Raw genomic sequence first — 16,788 nt, 5'->3', positions numbered from 1 at the left:
AAAATGTCCAAGTTTTATAAAACATATTCATTTATATATATTACTGAAACCATTATATGTTGTTCTTTAAAGTTAACCATTTATTTCGCAGTGGAAGTTTAAAAATCGTTTAAAACAAAACCACGCTCGTGTTTTCAAAAATAACATTTGTTCGTGCAAAATCGGTATTTTGTCGAATCATTGCAGTTTAGAAATCAAAACACAATCAAACCTAAAAATTCAAACTAAGCAGACCGGAGAGACCAAAAATTACAAAACTCTCTCGAAAACTAGAAGTTTTAGTACAGTAAAACAATCGTAACAATGAAAATAATTTTTTTCAAGTGGTTACCGCTGAGCCTCTGTCGCACCGGCCCGCCTATGTCTATGGATTACTCGAACTAAACATACAAACATATGTGAGTTTTCGTAAAATCAGTATGTAACCCAACAGAAGTAGTTATGCAACATACATAGAAATTCATATATAGTCAAATACAGATCCGGACCTAAGTCCATAACAGTAATAGATATCAGAATCAGATAACAGATCAAACGTACAGAATCCTACCTCCATCCTCTACATACAATCTCCATCCATCCCATCACACCATGTGAGGTTAAAAACACCCACCCATCCCAATACACCATATAGTATCGATGCGACACATAAAAGATAATATGTAGTCAGGCTGCTAGACTATAGGCGAAATGTCACCATACAGATCACTTCCGCCATATATAGAAATCCCACCCCAAACACAGGTACAAAATACAAATGCAAAAATAACAGAGTAAACATGCTTAACATGCTCATGTACAGATAAATACATACTTAATAGTACAGTCAGGCATACATATCAGTTTCCTACTCAGATAAGACTATCAAAGTATTAGATCACATGAAATATTGTTTGGTTAGCCCTTACCAACCTTGCTGTAGGTCCATAGTTGATCGGAATGATCCGTGCGACCCTAGGGAAGATTTTAGAATTCTGGGCCCACATGCCCATGTGGGCCCACATGCCCAACTGGCCTAGCCCGTGTGGCCCATACGGCCACACTCACACCGCTACATGATAGTGTCAAGCGCACCGCCAGACCTTTGTCAGTCACATGGTTGTGTCTCGCACACGGCCAGCCATATGGCTGGCCACACGCCTGTGTGGTGTCGACAGACTCAATTTTTGGCCTTCGCTGAACCTTATTTTCTCATGTTAGGGGTACACACCTGGTTCAAATTTAATGCGAAACCACTTCTGAGACCACTAAAACCTAAAAACAACAGTCCAATGACTGATTAACAGACAATTTGTGAAATCCACAACGAAAAAAATTGAATCGCACAAACGAAATTGAAGCGCTAACCACAGGTTCTTAATCAATTCCTGTGCAAAACGTTTTCAAAGAATTACTTTCCTCCTACTTTACCCCATTATTGTAATTCTAACGAAAAGAAAAATCCCAATCAATTTATAGAAACTGAAACCTACAGTCAAACAAACCCCACTTACTAGAATTACATGATTAACACCGATCGTGTTTTCAAAAATAACATTTGCTTGCGCAAAATTGGTATTTTTTTGAATCATCGCGATTTTGAAATTAGAACGCAATCAAACCTAAAAATTCAAACTAAACAGTTCGGAGAGTCTAAAAATTATCAAACTCTCACGAAAACCAGAAATTTTAGTACCGTAAAACAATGGTAACAATGAAAACAATTTCTTTCAAGTGGTCACTGCCGAGCCTCCATTGCACCGACTCGCCTATGTTTATGGATTACCTGAATAGAACAGACAAACATATGTGAGTTTTTGTAAGCTCAATGTGTAACCCAACAGAAGTAGTCATGCAACATATACAGAATTTCGTATATAGTCAAATACAGATCTGGACCTAAGTCCATAACAGTAACAAATATCAAAATCAGATAAAAGATCAGATGTACAAAATCCCACCCCCATCCTCTGCACACAATCTCCGTTCATCCCATCACACTATGTGGGGTTAAAAACACCCACCCATCCCAACACACCATATAATGTCGATGCGACACATAACAGATAATATGTAGGCAAGCTGCTAGAATATAGGCAAAAGGTTGTCGTACAGATTAGTTTCTCCACATATACAAATCCCACCCAAACATAGATATAGAATACAGATGCAAAAATAACAGAGTAAACATGCTTAACATGCTCATTTACAGATAAATACATACTTAACAGTATTGTTAGGGATACATATCAGTTTCCTACTCAGATCAAACTATCAGAGTAGTAGATCACATGAAATATGGTTTAGTTAGCCCTTACTGACCCTATTGTAGGTCCATAGTTGATTGGAACGATCCCCTGCGACCCTAGGAAAAATTTTAGAATTCTGAGTCCAAATGCCCGTGTGGGCCACACGCCCAACCTGGCCTAGCCCGTGTGGCCCAAACGGCCACAATCACACTACTACACGACCGTGTCAAGCGCACTGCCACACTTTTTTCAGTCACATGGTTGTGTCTTGTACACGACCAGCCACATGGTTGGCCACACACCTGTGTGGCGTCGACAGACCCAATTTTCGGCTTATTTCAAACCTCGTTTTCTCCCTTTAGGGGTTCACATTTGGTTTAGATTTGATGCGAAACCACTCCCGAGACCACTAAAACCTAAAAATAGCATTCCAATAACTGATTAACAGATAATTTCTGAAATTCACAATGAAAAAAAATTGAATTGCACAAATGAACTTACCGTCGATAAGAACCACTAGTCTCACGATTTAGGTCGTTGAAGCGCTAACCACAGGTTCCCCGTGAACTCCTGCACAAAGCGTTCTCAAAGAATTACTGTCTGCCTACTTTACCCCATTATTACAATTCCAACGAAAAGAAAAAGCCCAATCAATTTATAGAAACCGAAACCTACAGTCAAACAAAACCCACATACTAGAATCGCACGATGAACACTAAAATTTTAAAATACAATGATACGACAACAGATTATAGACAGAATTGCAGGAAAAAGAAGAGGAAAAAAGTGGTAGAAAAAAGGGAAAATTTACGTCAGACTTTTGGGAAGAGAGAAAAATTTTGAAAAAAAAAAGATAAAAAGATAATCAATTTGATTTTGATTAACATCTCCACTCCCCACTAACAACCATATCCCATAATATCCTCCCCACTAATCACATCCAACTACTTCAGACTCCTAACTCTACCGATCCTCTAACAGATATCCGAAACAAAAATTAACACCCATACTCGCACAGAGATTCAAACACAAGACCTCCAGTAAGCTAACTCTTTACCATTTGAACCAGCAGGCTCATTCTGATATAAGTTTACAAACAATATTATATAAGATAACCCTACAGGCATAAGGCTTGGATAAAAAATAACAAAATTTCCAGAAAGTAGGACTTGAATCCAAGACCTCCAAATCACACCCAGAACACTTAGCCAGTGAAGCAGATACACATTTTGTCAGAATTTACGGAATCAAAAATAAATTAATTAGGGCGTTACAGCTAATTTGAGTGCACCTAATTACGTATGAATGAAATGCATCATGATATTAATTGAAAACATGGTTGACTGGGGCCTAAACATGTTAAACATGAGTTAAATAGATCTTATTGAAATAACAGAATCATCCTAGCAAATAGGATTTAAAATATCATCGTTGATGTCGGAAACAATAAAGTCAAAGCAAACATAATTAAAATAAATAACAGGAGGAAAGAGTAAACTCTATTCAGTTCAGCAGCCTTTCGGATATATTCTGACTGATTTAGATTAGCAATCTTTTAGATCTATTCTGACTGATGTGCTCCTTTGTCCTTCTCGATGCTTCTTTTGCTAAGGAGTCTTAAAGTGGCCGGCCAAAGAATGTTTTTGATAAAGCTTTTTTTGCTAAAGTATGGAAAGGAGATTGACGGCTATTGTTGCATATAAATAACTAATGCATTTGTACAAGTGTACACGCCATTCAAATTGTAAAGTGATAAGTAAGTATCGTCTCCACATAGACCTAAAGTTGGTAAGAAATAACGTAAGTTATTATAATCCTATTAACTATACTAAATAGCATGAAATAGTCGCAAGTTGAATAAGGTGTTTCTATAATGAGTTAATGAAATCAAATGCTAAAAGCAAAGAATTGATATGGCAAATAAAATGTTGTGGCCAATTACAAAGAAAAGCAAGAGTATTTCTATTGTTGAATGAATAGGGCTGAAATTATTCAGGTGAAATGTTTATATCAAAGTAATGCCATGGAAAAATATTGTCTAATCAACTGTTCAGAGAGTCAGTACTGTAACCTGCCTCTTTTGATAGCTAGATCTTCAGCTAGAAATCTAAGTTACAGTATGTCTACATAAATCTAGATTAATAACTATAATGAACATTCTTCTCTGTACAACTCCCAACATCTATGTCTAGAGTGCTACGAATATTCTATCAAGTATTTGCTTGCATCAAATGATTCAAGATCTAGTATATTTACCTTTTCAGAATTAAAAATACATCTTAGAATACACCACCCAATCAACTATGTCTAGAGCTTGCGTGCATGTATTTAAAATAAGCATAAATTGAATGAAACAATGATATAGACAATCTCAAATCACGAGTATTAAAGATGATAAAACATTCACCCAAATAACTCCAACCTAGAAAAGATTTAGTTCATGGGTTAAAAAGTTAACATCAAAATAAAATCATTCATCATCATTCTCAAATAAGTTCGAATCACAGAAATTAGGAAAATAAAGGCAGAAATGTAGAAATTCTCACCACACTCTAGCTTCTCTTTAATCTTCAGATTGTACATGAATCTAGAATAGCTATCTCTCCCCTTTCTTCACATCTATATTCTTATCTCTTAAACTGCTACCCTTTCTTTCTCTAGAATCCTCCACTATATTTTTTGGAGAGAAGACTAATCCCTAAAATTGTGTCTAATTCCTCTCTCCTAAAAATCCTCCTATAATTTCTTTTCTCTTTCCTCTTTTATAGGGTAGGTCCCTCTCTCTTAGCACACACATTTCTCCCTCTTTTTTAGGTGGATTTATCTAGTACACGGACAGCTAATTGAGAGTGACGAGGACTGAGTGCTGCGTCAACATTATCCTAGAATTGCCATGACATTTATGTTGGCAATCCATCCAACATTTTTCCATGGCAATATTTCACTTCCTTCATTCACTTACTCTTTCTCCATTTTTTTCATATTTTCTGCACTTGCTGCATACAACAACTAATTCTCTTTCTCCCAATAGGAAAAGTAACATAAAATGAAATTCAAGGCACAATCCAAGCATTATTATGCAATGTTCTAAAAGATAACCTAAAAATGAAAATATATCTACTTCAGTACAAGCATTTAATCAAGTTTAGAGACTCGAAATATAACTATTTTCAAGAGTTAGCACACCCTCAAACCTGAATTCTTGCTTGTCCTCAAGCAGAATTTGTGTAAGTATGCATGAATGCATGAATTTGCCATAACACTACAATTACCTTATATACTGCTAAACTATCTGAAGTATATTTTATACCTCCATTCTCAGCAGTCTTCTATCTTAGAAAATCGATTCAACTTTTATAGTTTTGTTTAGCATATAAAGTGTAGAAAATGTTACCTAAAAATAAAATTTCCTAAATATCTATGCAATTCTGACTATCGCAAGCACCTCCTAATGTACTTATTTTATCTTTCCACTAAAACTCAGTGTCTCTTCTTATAATTATTCTATCATTGCATACTTTAATTATATATATTTTCCTAGGGAATTCATTTTGTCACATGATTTCTTTACTTGACAATCTTAATTGAGGATACATTAGATTACCGGATATTAAATCATGTCACAATTTGAATGTAATTCACTCATGAAGCTAAGGCTTTTGACTAAAAAGATAGATGGAGCAAACAACTACCCCCTTAGCTACTCAACCTACTACTACAATGGAGTGCCCCTAAACTGTTTTCTCTCTATTTTCTTTTCTTTTTTTTACTCACTCTTATTTGATCTTGCTTTTTTGGTCAATAGTACAATAGAGAAAATAGATTATTAGTGACCTACTCAATAATTTCAAACATTGGAGTGCTTTATAGCATCCTTTTAATTTTCTTATTGATTTACCCATAGCTTTGCTTTGATATTTATTAGTACACATTGCTAATTTACTGATCCTAAGCTTAAGAATTTCTAAGTGTATTAAAAGAAGCCTACTATAGACTAATTGCAATTATAATTAGGGCATTCTACTTTTAGGGATCAATTTTCAAACAACTATCATAAGGTAAACATACCTAATCAACTATCACAATTTTCTAAATTTATCAAAGAGTTATTATCCTCATTGAACATCATAAATAACAATATACTTGTCATAGTCTGGCAGTTATATGGCATTTGTATATCATGGAAAAATGAATGACAAAATGAACAAATATGAAAACACATATCTAATGCAGACTATATGCACAACACAAGACACCCCAAACTTAAGGGATGCATTGTCCTTAATGCATGAACAATTTAAAATTCCAAAATGAAAAAACAAACATATATATATACAATGCAATGACAACAATTATGAATGCATGGAAAACACATGGTATATAAAGAAAAATATGCAAATTAAAATAAGGACGAAAGCTTGGGAAAATTTTGCTGTTACTTTAATACGGACGAGTTGTTTTTTGAGCAGTTTACTTGTAATGCTGCTTCCTTTTTAGCATATTGATTACCATCTCTTCTTCATCCTTATCATATGATTTTGTGAGATCATCAATTAGTTGATTAATCTCACGATCTTGCTTTGATATAGGTGCAGTTGATTTAGGTGCAGTTGTAAGTTCAGTTGGTGCAGAAATATGGTTTACTTCTTCTCTTTCCTGGCTAGATTCAATGTTCATTGATTCCATTTCTCCTCATCTCCTTCTGGTCCTTTTTGTTCCTTCTCCTTAGTGGCAGTGTATGTGGTAGGTCCAGGCTCATCAACTTCAGCTTCATCCTCGTCTTCTTCATTTTCATCCGATAGCAGCTCCTTTTTATTGTATGCAAATCCTCCCTTTCTTTATAAGAGTCCGTGATCTCATTAATAATGCCATAAATTAAAAATGAAAATTACGTTAAGTAATTAAAGATAAAAATAATAAGAACAAAATTAAAGTAAAGCAATTAAAGAAAAGAAAGATAGAAAAGCTTTTTTTTTTTACGATTTTTCCAATTTCGTAGCAATTTGGAGTTGCTAAGTCTCAAAGAGATGGAGTTTCTTATGCAATTCACCGAGTAAGTTGAGCATTTGCTGCTCAATTTGACTATTGAAGATAGAAGATTTTGTTGTGGCAAATGTCTTGCAAACTTTTCTTGCACTGCCACTTCTAGCGAACCAATGGCCTGGCAATCTTCACTCTCATCAACACATGTCAGGGCATCGAATATGTTAAATGTAACTTGCTGATCATTCACCCTCATAGCTAGTTTCCTTTCTGCGCATCAATTAGTTAAGAAAATTATGGAGGTGGTCGTTTTTCAAGTGGCTGATATTGTTTTGCTATGGCATTTGTGTTGGTAACATGATCTAATTCTACCATAACCTTTTTGTGCTAACCATTTTCAGGTGTTGTATGCTTTTTATTTGGTTCCGAGGTCTTTTCATGATCAAGTCTTAAGTCGTCCTCTTCTGCCGTGGCATTTTTATCAACAATACAAGTTACAGCTACTCCAACATTTTTCTGGTTGCTCTTTTCCTTTGTAGCTTACTCCCCTACTGATTCTAAATTTGCTTCATTTGCAAAAGTTGAAATTCCTTCTTCAATAATGGTGTCATTCAAAACTCCTGGTAGCTAAGTACAACTTGAAGCGTAATGGCTTTGCACTGTTCCTTTCCTTGAGATCAAGAACTTTCTGTGTCCCTAGGCAATGCTCGTTATTGTCTGGAACTTAATGCAGTGGCAAAATGTCCCACTTGATTCTCCAGAGTTCTTAAAGAAGCTATCTAGCTTTGAATAATCTCATCATTCTCAGCTATATACTCCGTTAATAGAACTTCCGTAGTTGATGTGGAAGATGAGAACTTTGTTGCATATTTTGCCGCAGCATTGGTTGACTATATCCAAGTTGTACACTAACCACATTCTGTCGATTAACATTATTGGCATTTCCCATTCCTTGATTACTCCAGCTGAAATTTGGATGTTGTTTCCACCCTGGATTGTATTTGTTGGAGTAGGGATTTTTGTTGCTACGATTAAAATTCCTCATGTTATACGCAAAGCCTGGATTGGATGGGTATTCATCAAAAACATGATCTTCTCCACAGTATACGCATGTTAGTTCTGCAACCTACATCTCTTGAATTGCAAATTGTCTTTAGAGTTTTAATCATATTTTTTAAAGATGATACATGTGCTATTAAGGATACAATCGCATCAAGTCCCACTACTCCAGCAACTCTTCTACCAGTACCAACTCTGGTGGTGGGGTACTGATAATCATTGTTTGCTATTCTTTCCAGAATTTTGTATGCTTCATTGTAAGATTTGTCAAGCAATGTCCCATTAGAAAATGCATCCACCACCATTCACGTATGATCATTTAATGTATTGTAGAACATTTCCTTCTGTGTCCAATGCTGAAAACCATGCATTAGGAATTTTCTAATTAGTTCCTTGAAACGCTCACATGCTTCATATAATGTTTCATCTTCTAGTTGCCTAAACGATGTAATGTCATTCCTAAGCTTGGCATTCATGTTGGGAGGATTGTGACTAAGCAGAAATCTCTAACACAGTTCATTCCAAGATGCCATCGTACCTGATGGTAATACATTCAACCATGATCTAGCACGATCTCGCAATGAATAAGGGAACAATTTTAATCTAAGGGTATCTTCAGGGACATCCTGTTGCTTGAATGAGTCATAAACTTCAAGAAAAAGTCTCAAGTGCAATCGTGGATCTTCAGTAGGTAAACCACTAAACTGCCCTATCGTTTGCAGCATCTGAAATATTACTGGTTTTAATTCAAAGAGTTGAGCTTGAATATGTGGCCTAACAATTCCTAGATTTAGATCATCCAAAATAGGCACTACATGTTCTCTGATGGGTCTGCCTCTGTCATCTATGATTCGAGAAATATCAGCATTCCTTTTATTCTGAAGTACTAGATCTTCTATGATTTGATCATTTCTAATTCTCTCCATTTCTCTTAACTATTTTCTTCTTCGCCTTAATGTCTTTTCAATTTCAAGATCAAAACAATGTTTTGTATCCTCTTGAATACTTCTTCTCATGCACTAATACAAACCTGAAAAATAAAATAAAATACTAATTAACTGCTTTAACAAAAATAACAGGAATAATAACAAATCAACTTTTCAACAACGTTGCCGATTCTCGACAATGATGCCTAAAACTTGTTGCGTGTAAATAACTAATACAATTGTACAAGTGTACATATTATTCAAGTAATAAAGTGATAAGTAAGTATTGTTCCATAGAGATCGAAAATTGGTAAGAAATTTAGTAAGTTATTATAATCCTATTGACTATACTAAATAGCAGGAAATACTCGCAAGTTGAATAAGGTGTTTGTATAATGAATTAGTGAAATCAAATGATAAAAAAAAGAATTGATATGGAAAATAAAATGATGTGGCAAATTACAGAGCAAAGCAAGAGTATTTCTGTTGTTGAATGAATAGGGCTGGAATTATTCAGGTCAAATGTTCATATCAAAATAATGCCATGGAAAAATATAGTCTAATCCACTGCTCAGAGAGTCACTACTGTAACTTGCCTATTTCGATTGCTAGATCTGAAGCTAGAAATCTAAGTTACTGTATGTCTACAGAAATCTAGATTAATAACTCCAATGAATGTTCTTCTTTATACAACTCGCAAAATCTATGTCTAGAGTGCTATGAATATTCTGTCGAGTATTTGCTTGCATCAAACAATTCAAGATCCAATATATTTAACCTCTTCAGAATTAAAAATACATCTAAGAACACAACACACAATCAACTATGTCTAGAGCTTGCATGTATGCATTTAAAATAAGCATAAATTGAACGAAACAGTGACATAGACATTCTCAAATCACAGGTATTAAAGATGATAAAACATTCACCCAAATAACTCCAACCTAGAAAAGATTTAGTTCATGGTTGGAAAAGTTAACATTAAAATAAAATCATTTATCAACATTCTCAAATAAGTTCAAATCACAGAAATCAAGAAAATAAAGGCAGAAATGTAGGAATTCTCGCCACACTCCAGCTTCTCTTTGATATTCAAATTTTATATGAATCTAGGATAGCTATCTCTCCCCCTTCTTCACGTCTATATTCTTCTCTCTTAAGCTGCTACCCTTTCTTTCTCTGGAATTCTCCACCAAATTTTTCTGGAGAAAAAACTGACCCCTAAAATCGTCTCTAATTCCTCTCTCCAAAAAATCCTCCTCTCATTTTTTTCTCTTTCCTCTTTTATAGGGAATGTCCCCCATTTAAACATACACTTTTCTCCCTCTTTTTCAGGTGGATTTATTTGGTACACGGACAACTGGCTGAGAGTGACGAGGACTGAGTGCTTCATCAGCATTATCCTGGAATTGCCACGGCATTTATGTTGGCAATCCATCCAATATTTTCCCTTGGAAATATTTCAATTTCTTCATTCACTTCCTCATTGTTCTTCATCTTTTCTGCACCTGCTGCATACAACAACTAATTCTCTTTCAACCAACAGGAAAAATAACATAAAATGACATTCAAGGCACAATCCAAGTGTTATTATGTAATATTTTAAAAAATAACCTAAAAATCCAAATATATCTACTTAAGTACATGAATTTAATCAAGTTTAGAGGCTCAAAATATAACTCTTTTCAAGAGTTATCAAGTATGGAGGGGAAGGATTAAGGGATTGATGCATGGTATTTATAGGTGAAAGTAAGGGGTAGGGTTTGCTAAAAATAGAATTTGAATTCCTTCTTTTTCTATCTCACATGGCCGACCACATTTTAAGAAGATGGGGATGACTTAGTCTCCTCATTTTGTATTCAAACCAAGGGTATTAATAGCCCTAGGGTGGACGGTTTCAACAACAAATTTGTTGGGCTGATTTATGATTATTTTCCAACTATAAGGACCTTTAATTAAATACTCCAATGCTTGCTTTTGGGCAGGCATCTACTTGTGTCAAAACTAGGCTTTAATTCCCCCTTGTTGGACGATTTCTCAGTCCAATAATGCAACAGACATGTCCATTTTTTAGCACATCTTTTACTGGGTCAAATTATCAACCTCATGACGCAAATTGCATGGTCTTGTGCATGTCCATCTTCCATTCACATTAATCATATCTTCAATGTTCCTCCTACGTAGTGAAAAATCACATATTAATTAACATGAAAGAATATAAAATATATACAAAAATCATGTAATTAATAATAATCTCACATACTTTATAAATTCGTGCCCAATATTACTAGTTAAGTAAAATTCACTTATTTTAATAACAATTACTCAAGATAAACATAATTATTAAGTAAAAAGGTGGTAAAAATACATGGAAAAACCCTATATAATTTGGAGTTTACACTTAGCACCCCCATATAAAATTTGGAATCATTTTTCCATCTCTAAGCAAATGCCTTTAGGAACCACCATCACTTGCATCACATAAATAGGAATAGCCACTAACACAACTTTGGCCAACGTATTTCTGCCGATAAGAGATGGGTTCCTTGCCTTCTAACCAGATAGTTTATGGCGCATGTTACCAATCAAATACTAGAATTTAGCCTTAATAACTTTTTAATGTGAAAAAGGAACTCCAAGTACTTCCCTAAATCCTTGATCACAATATAACCTAGCTATTCACTAATAGCATCTTGAATAAAAATTGCAACATTATTAAAAAAAGTAGATGTTAGTTTTTTGAGAACCGACCTTATGTCGAGAGGAATGAAAAAACAAGTTTTATGCCTCCTTGATCACCCTCATTTGATCCTTAGATGATTATACAAAAAGAATAAGATCATTTGCGAAAAATAAATAGGATATTGGTGGCCCGTCTTTAACTAATCTCACTTGTTTAATTGCATGGGATATTAGATTAAGAAGCCTCTTCATACATAATACAAAAATAAGGTGACAACGGGTTTCCTTGAAAAATGTCTCTCTTCGATCTAAACTCCTCAGTCAAGCTACCATTCCATGATATCTGCATAGAAGTCAGACTTATACAGTGCATAATGACATTGCTTAGATGAGGAGGAATTCCAATATCAGATAAAGTTTCACAAATAAAATCCCAGTCCAACAAATCATACGCCTTTTCAAGGTAAACTTTAATGATATAATGATATTATTTGTTATACATCTTCCTGGAACAAAGCTGAACTGATTGGAAGAAATCCACCAAAGTAATAATGACTTGAGCCTGTTCACAATTTACTTTCATAATAATTTTACATAAGACGGTACATAAGCTAATTAGCCAAAATTGTTGCAGTGATGTTGGCCCTTCAACCTTAGGAATTAGCATAATGAGTGTTATATTCAACCACCCTTTTAGCTCATCTCCATTCATAATATCGCATAGAAACTCATAAAAATTCCTTTCCACACATACTTAATTTTGTTGATAGAAATACACATGAAAACCAACAACTACTAACGCTTTAAAAGGCATCATGTCAAAACCTGCTCTTTTCAACTTCTCATTTAGAATACTGACTGACCTTAAAAGAAAACCACTTATACATAAGCCCAACATCATTGAATCAATAGACACAACCAATTAAAATAAAACCACTTATACAACCAAGATATTTTACAAACAACTATTGATAATATTGAATGACTTTTTCATGCAGATACCTCTAATCATTGCACCAAATACCATCACCAACTTTGAGTGCCTTAATAAAATTCACCCTTATTTGGTTAAGGGTGCTTATATGAAAAAAAATTAGTGTTCTTATCACCCTCTACTATCCACTTCTTAATTTTTGAAACCAGAGGCTCTCCTCTTGTGTAAGGACCTCTTCAATCTCACATTTCAATTTATTATCAAGTTTCAAGAGAAAATGAGAAGAATAATCTTCAAATAATCTTTCAACACCACTTATTTGATTAAGAAGTTGTGCCTTTCATTTACCAATCCTATAAAAAAACACTTTTATACCTTTCCTAGACCTCATTAATAAAATGTTTAATAGTTTCCACAATACCTCTATTAGTCCTCCAACTAGATTTAAGAAAGTTAGCAAAGTTCGGATGGCATTGATAAGCTAGAAGAAATCGAAAGGGTCTTATCCCAAGTAGTTGCAATATAGGGTGTAGCTGTAATAACATTGGCCTATGATTCGATCCTATTCTTTCCAAGTGTTGAACATGTGACTCAGTGAAAATAAGGAATAATTTATCATTAAAAATTCACCGGTCAAACCACTACTAAAGTGATCCTCAAGCCCAAGTAAATGATGGTCCTATATAATCGATATCATGTAGACCCATATAAAAAATAAAGCTTCTAAACAAGCCACTAACTCCACACCTCCTCTCTACTCCTCTCTTTCGCTTATCTTGAGCAACAATAGAATTGAAGTTTCATCCCAAGAACTAAGGAGCATTCGATGAGGGTGCAAAGTGAGCAAGCTTCCTCCAAAGAAATTTCCTAACTGAAACTCTTGGACTGGTGTATACTACTGTTAAGAAGAAAATTCCAAGTCATGTTCTTCATCCTTGCAACTAGAAGTGCCTCTCTCAAGACTTGGAACTTGGAATACAAATTGTCAAGGTGCATAGTTGAAAAGCTTGCTTGTGCCATGATTGTTTCATTGTTTTCTTTAATGATAACAACAACCCCATATCCCACAATTCATTTTCCCCCAAGGAAATATACACACTATAAAGACTATGTTAGGAGTTTATAAGTGACATTGTGTTAATTTGAGTATCGTACACTATTTTCCCTATCCTTGATATCAAAAATTTCCCTTATTTGTTCCACCATAATGCAAGCTTGACTCATTGTAACACCCCTTTTTCAAATTTCGTTTTAGTAAAACACCAATTTGATAATTTTGTACAATTCTTTAAAATGATTTTCAATATTTAAAAGGCTTTAGATACAAATTAAAAAAAAAATCATTTTGAATTGTTTTCAAGGTGTTTAGACATGCCTAATACATAAAAGCGGTCTCCAGGATTAAAACGACCAAAAATTCATGTTGCATAAGTGCAATGGAGTAAGTCTCAAAACTTAGACCATAAGTCTTAAGGCTTAGATCCTAAGTCTCAAGAGTAGGTGGTTTACTATATATTTTTGGCTACTAACATGCTAATCTCGATATTAGAGAGGCCTAGTCTCGAGACTTGACACAGAGAACCTTGAAATTGGTTCTAAAACACTTCAAGTCATCCCCCAAACATCATAATGTGATAGCAATAATTCTCAAATAATTTTAAAACCATATTAAGGTCCAATTAAGCACTAAATCATAATACAAACATGGTTAAGCCAATTGAGGAATGTGGCACCTCATTTCCAACCCAGACGGTGGACCTGAATACAAGATATCACTTTCTCTGATCAAAGCTGTTGGATCTGGTGCCCTGAATGTAGTATATTTGTTTGTAAACTTGTAATTTTTTAACAGATTGATTAATAAAAAAATCATTAATTACATTAATATAATTTTTATAATTTTCCTTTTATGTTTTTTGCACGTAAAGAAAAATGGAAGCAAATGTTTTTTTTTTGGTTGTCTAATGTTTAAACTAATACTAAGAGGTATTACGTGGTCGGATCGTAATACAAAAAAAAATAGCTTATATTAGTAAACTAAAAATTTCCTTAGTTTAATTGGAAATGAGCAAATCGATTAAAAGAATAATATGTCGTCTATCAAGTCCAATTGGGGAGATGCTTTGTCTTAGGCATCGGAGCGAATGACTCTTAAAAGATAGAGACATAGATATGATTGACTAGACTGACAATATATCAAGATGGACCCAAGAAGAATAGATCCTGAATCTATTTATGGATTTATTCACTTGTGAGGTTCATAGCATGACATACCTAAATTCTGAGTGGATGATGGACTATGTTTGTGTGACTCATACACTTTGATGTAAGTAAAAGACTAAGTTCGAATGGATAAGGAATCGAAAGCTGGCGTATTGGGTGTACGAATTCTATAGTATGTAGCGTTATTCAAAATAGTGGAATTCATAGTACGAGACATGGGTAAATGATATCCTCTTATTGGAATTAGATGGTTGATGAAAAGTAAACGTGGCCACGGGTCATTTGCCTTTGTGATGGATGACTTGATCACTATTTGATAGTGATCGACTTTTCATGAAGGAAGATGTAATGGTTACCATGAGATAAAATATGATCATATTGGGAGAACTTATACTATCCTAAAGAGATTAAGGGTATCCTATGAGGCTAAAACACTTATGATAAATTCATTTGATGATCATTGATCGAGTTGCTTTCGAAATGGTACGCCATTGGGGGAGAGCTCAATCACAATACTATAGTGGAATAACTTCGTGACTAAATGGGTTTATAATTTATAGACAAAAAGCTGGAACTTAATTATAAATCATTTGAGTCTTAATTGCATACTTCCAATCGGTCCCTCTGCTAGCTCGTTGACTGCCTCCGGATGCACTAACATCCAGAGTGTGAATACTGCTAAAAAATATATAGAATTTGAGGCAGTGTCCACAAATATACGAGTCAGGTTGTAATATAGTTACAACGAAGCAGGTGAGTACTCCGAGGATTGTACCCAAGGGAGGCGAGTACTAAATTAATTCTAACCTAAATGCTAATAGATCTAATTAGTATTTTAAATTAATTATAGTACAGAAACATAAATAAAATGGATTTTTTGGATTTTTATAAAAGTAGAATAATAATAAAGAAATAAATAACAAGAGATTCAAAAGTATATTTAATCAAATCAGAGTATGGATGATTAGCTCGTTTCGGTAATCCCCATCAACTGTCGCTTCGGGTTCCTCATTAAATAACTAGTCATTATCCCAGTAGGATCTTCTGATCCTCCACTAAAATAATGAGTTGTCAAGAACTACTTATCTTCTAACCTCACAATCCAGACCGGCTTAGGGTAAAGGTGTTTACGGATATGCCATACCAATTTTGGGTTAATTCCTACCTTAATGACTTTTTAAGGTTGTCAAGCCTAGGGTTTAGGTTCTTCCTTTCCCAAACAGCTGATCCATTAAGTAATCATATAAAATAGTTAATAGATCATACATCTACTCGTTAATCCCCTATAGAAGGATTAGTTCCTCATGGAATCAATAAACATCATAAACTTGATATTGAATATATGCATAAAGAATAAAACAATAGTAGATTTTAGAGAATCCTATTTGTATTTGATATATGAAGTGCTGAAATCCTTAAATGTTTGATTTCGTTTACAAATCAAGCTCTTCGAAGAACACAGATGAAAAGAACTAAAATGAAGTTTAAAACCTAAGAGAAAGAAAAATAAACTGAAAACTAAATTTTACAAAGGAAACTAATAATATGAAAAGTTGTTCATAATAAGTGTTAAATGAACCTATTTATAGATTTAGGGTTGCTGTCGTTCTCAACCCTAGGCCTATTTATACCAAAATGCCCTTGGCTCGTAAGTGCTTCCCGTATAGGACTGATGTCGCAACAGCCTAGTGCATGTGTTGCAAAATTGAGGGTAGTAAGCTTATATTCAGGGTATCTTCAGGGGTATGTCGCG

At 34.3% G+C, this 16,788-nt stretch overlaps 1 protein-coding gene and 1 non-coding gene across 2 annotated transcripts; one reads left to right on the top strand and one right to left on the bottom strand.

Moving 5' to 3' along the window:
• The first annotated feature begins 8,630 nt into the window (after positions 1–8,630).
• Positions 8,631–8,737, top strand: LOC121214939 (small nucleolar RNA R71). The gene has a single exon (XR_005910676.1). It is a non-coding gene; the product is annotated as a small nucleolar RNA R71 (small nucleolar RNA).
• Positions 8,738–8,776: 39 nt separating this feature from the next.
• Positions 8,777–9,196, bottom strand: LOC107907915 (uncharacterized). Its single transcript, XM_016835219.1, has one exon. It carries the CDS (start codon positions 9,194–9,196, stop codon positions 8,777–8,779), a length of 420 nt encoding a protein of 139 aa, XP_016690708.1.
• Positions 9,197–16,788: the final 7,592 nt, after the last annotated feature.

Source organism: Gossypium hirsutum, chromosome D02 (assembly GCF_007990345.1).
Source record: "Gossypium hirsutum isolate 1008001.06 chromosome D02, Gossypium_hirsutum_v2.1, whole genome shotgun sequence".
In the NCBI taxonomy this organism is placed as follows: domain Eukaryota; kingdom Viridiplantae; phylum Streptophyta; class Magnoliopsida; order Malvales; family Malvaceae; genus Gossypium; species Gossypium hirsutum.
This window is presented reverse-complemented; position numbering and strand designations above follow the sequence as displayed.

What these genes read in the sequence shown, in the direction of transcription:
- LOC107907915 (XM_016835219.1), bottom strand. Translation starts at nt 9,196, where the DNA reads ATGGAGAGAATTAGAAATGATCAAATCATAGAAGATCTAGTACTTCAG.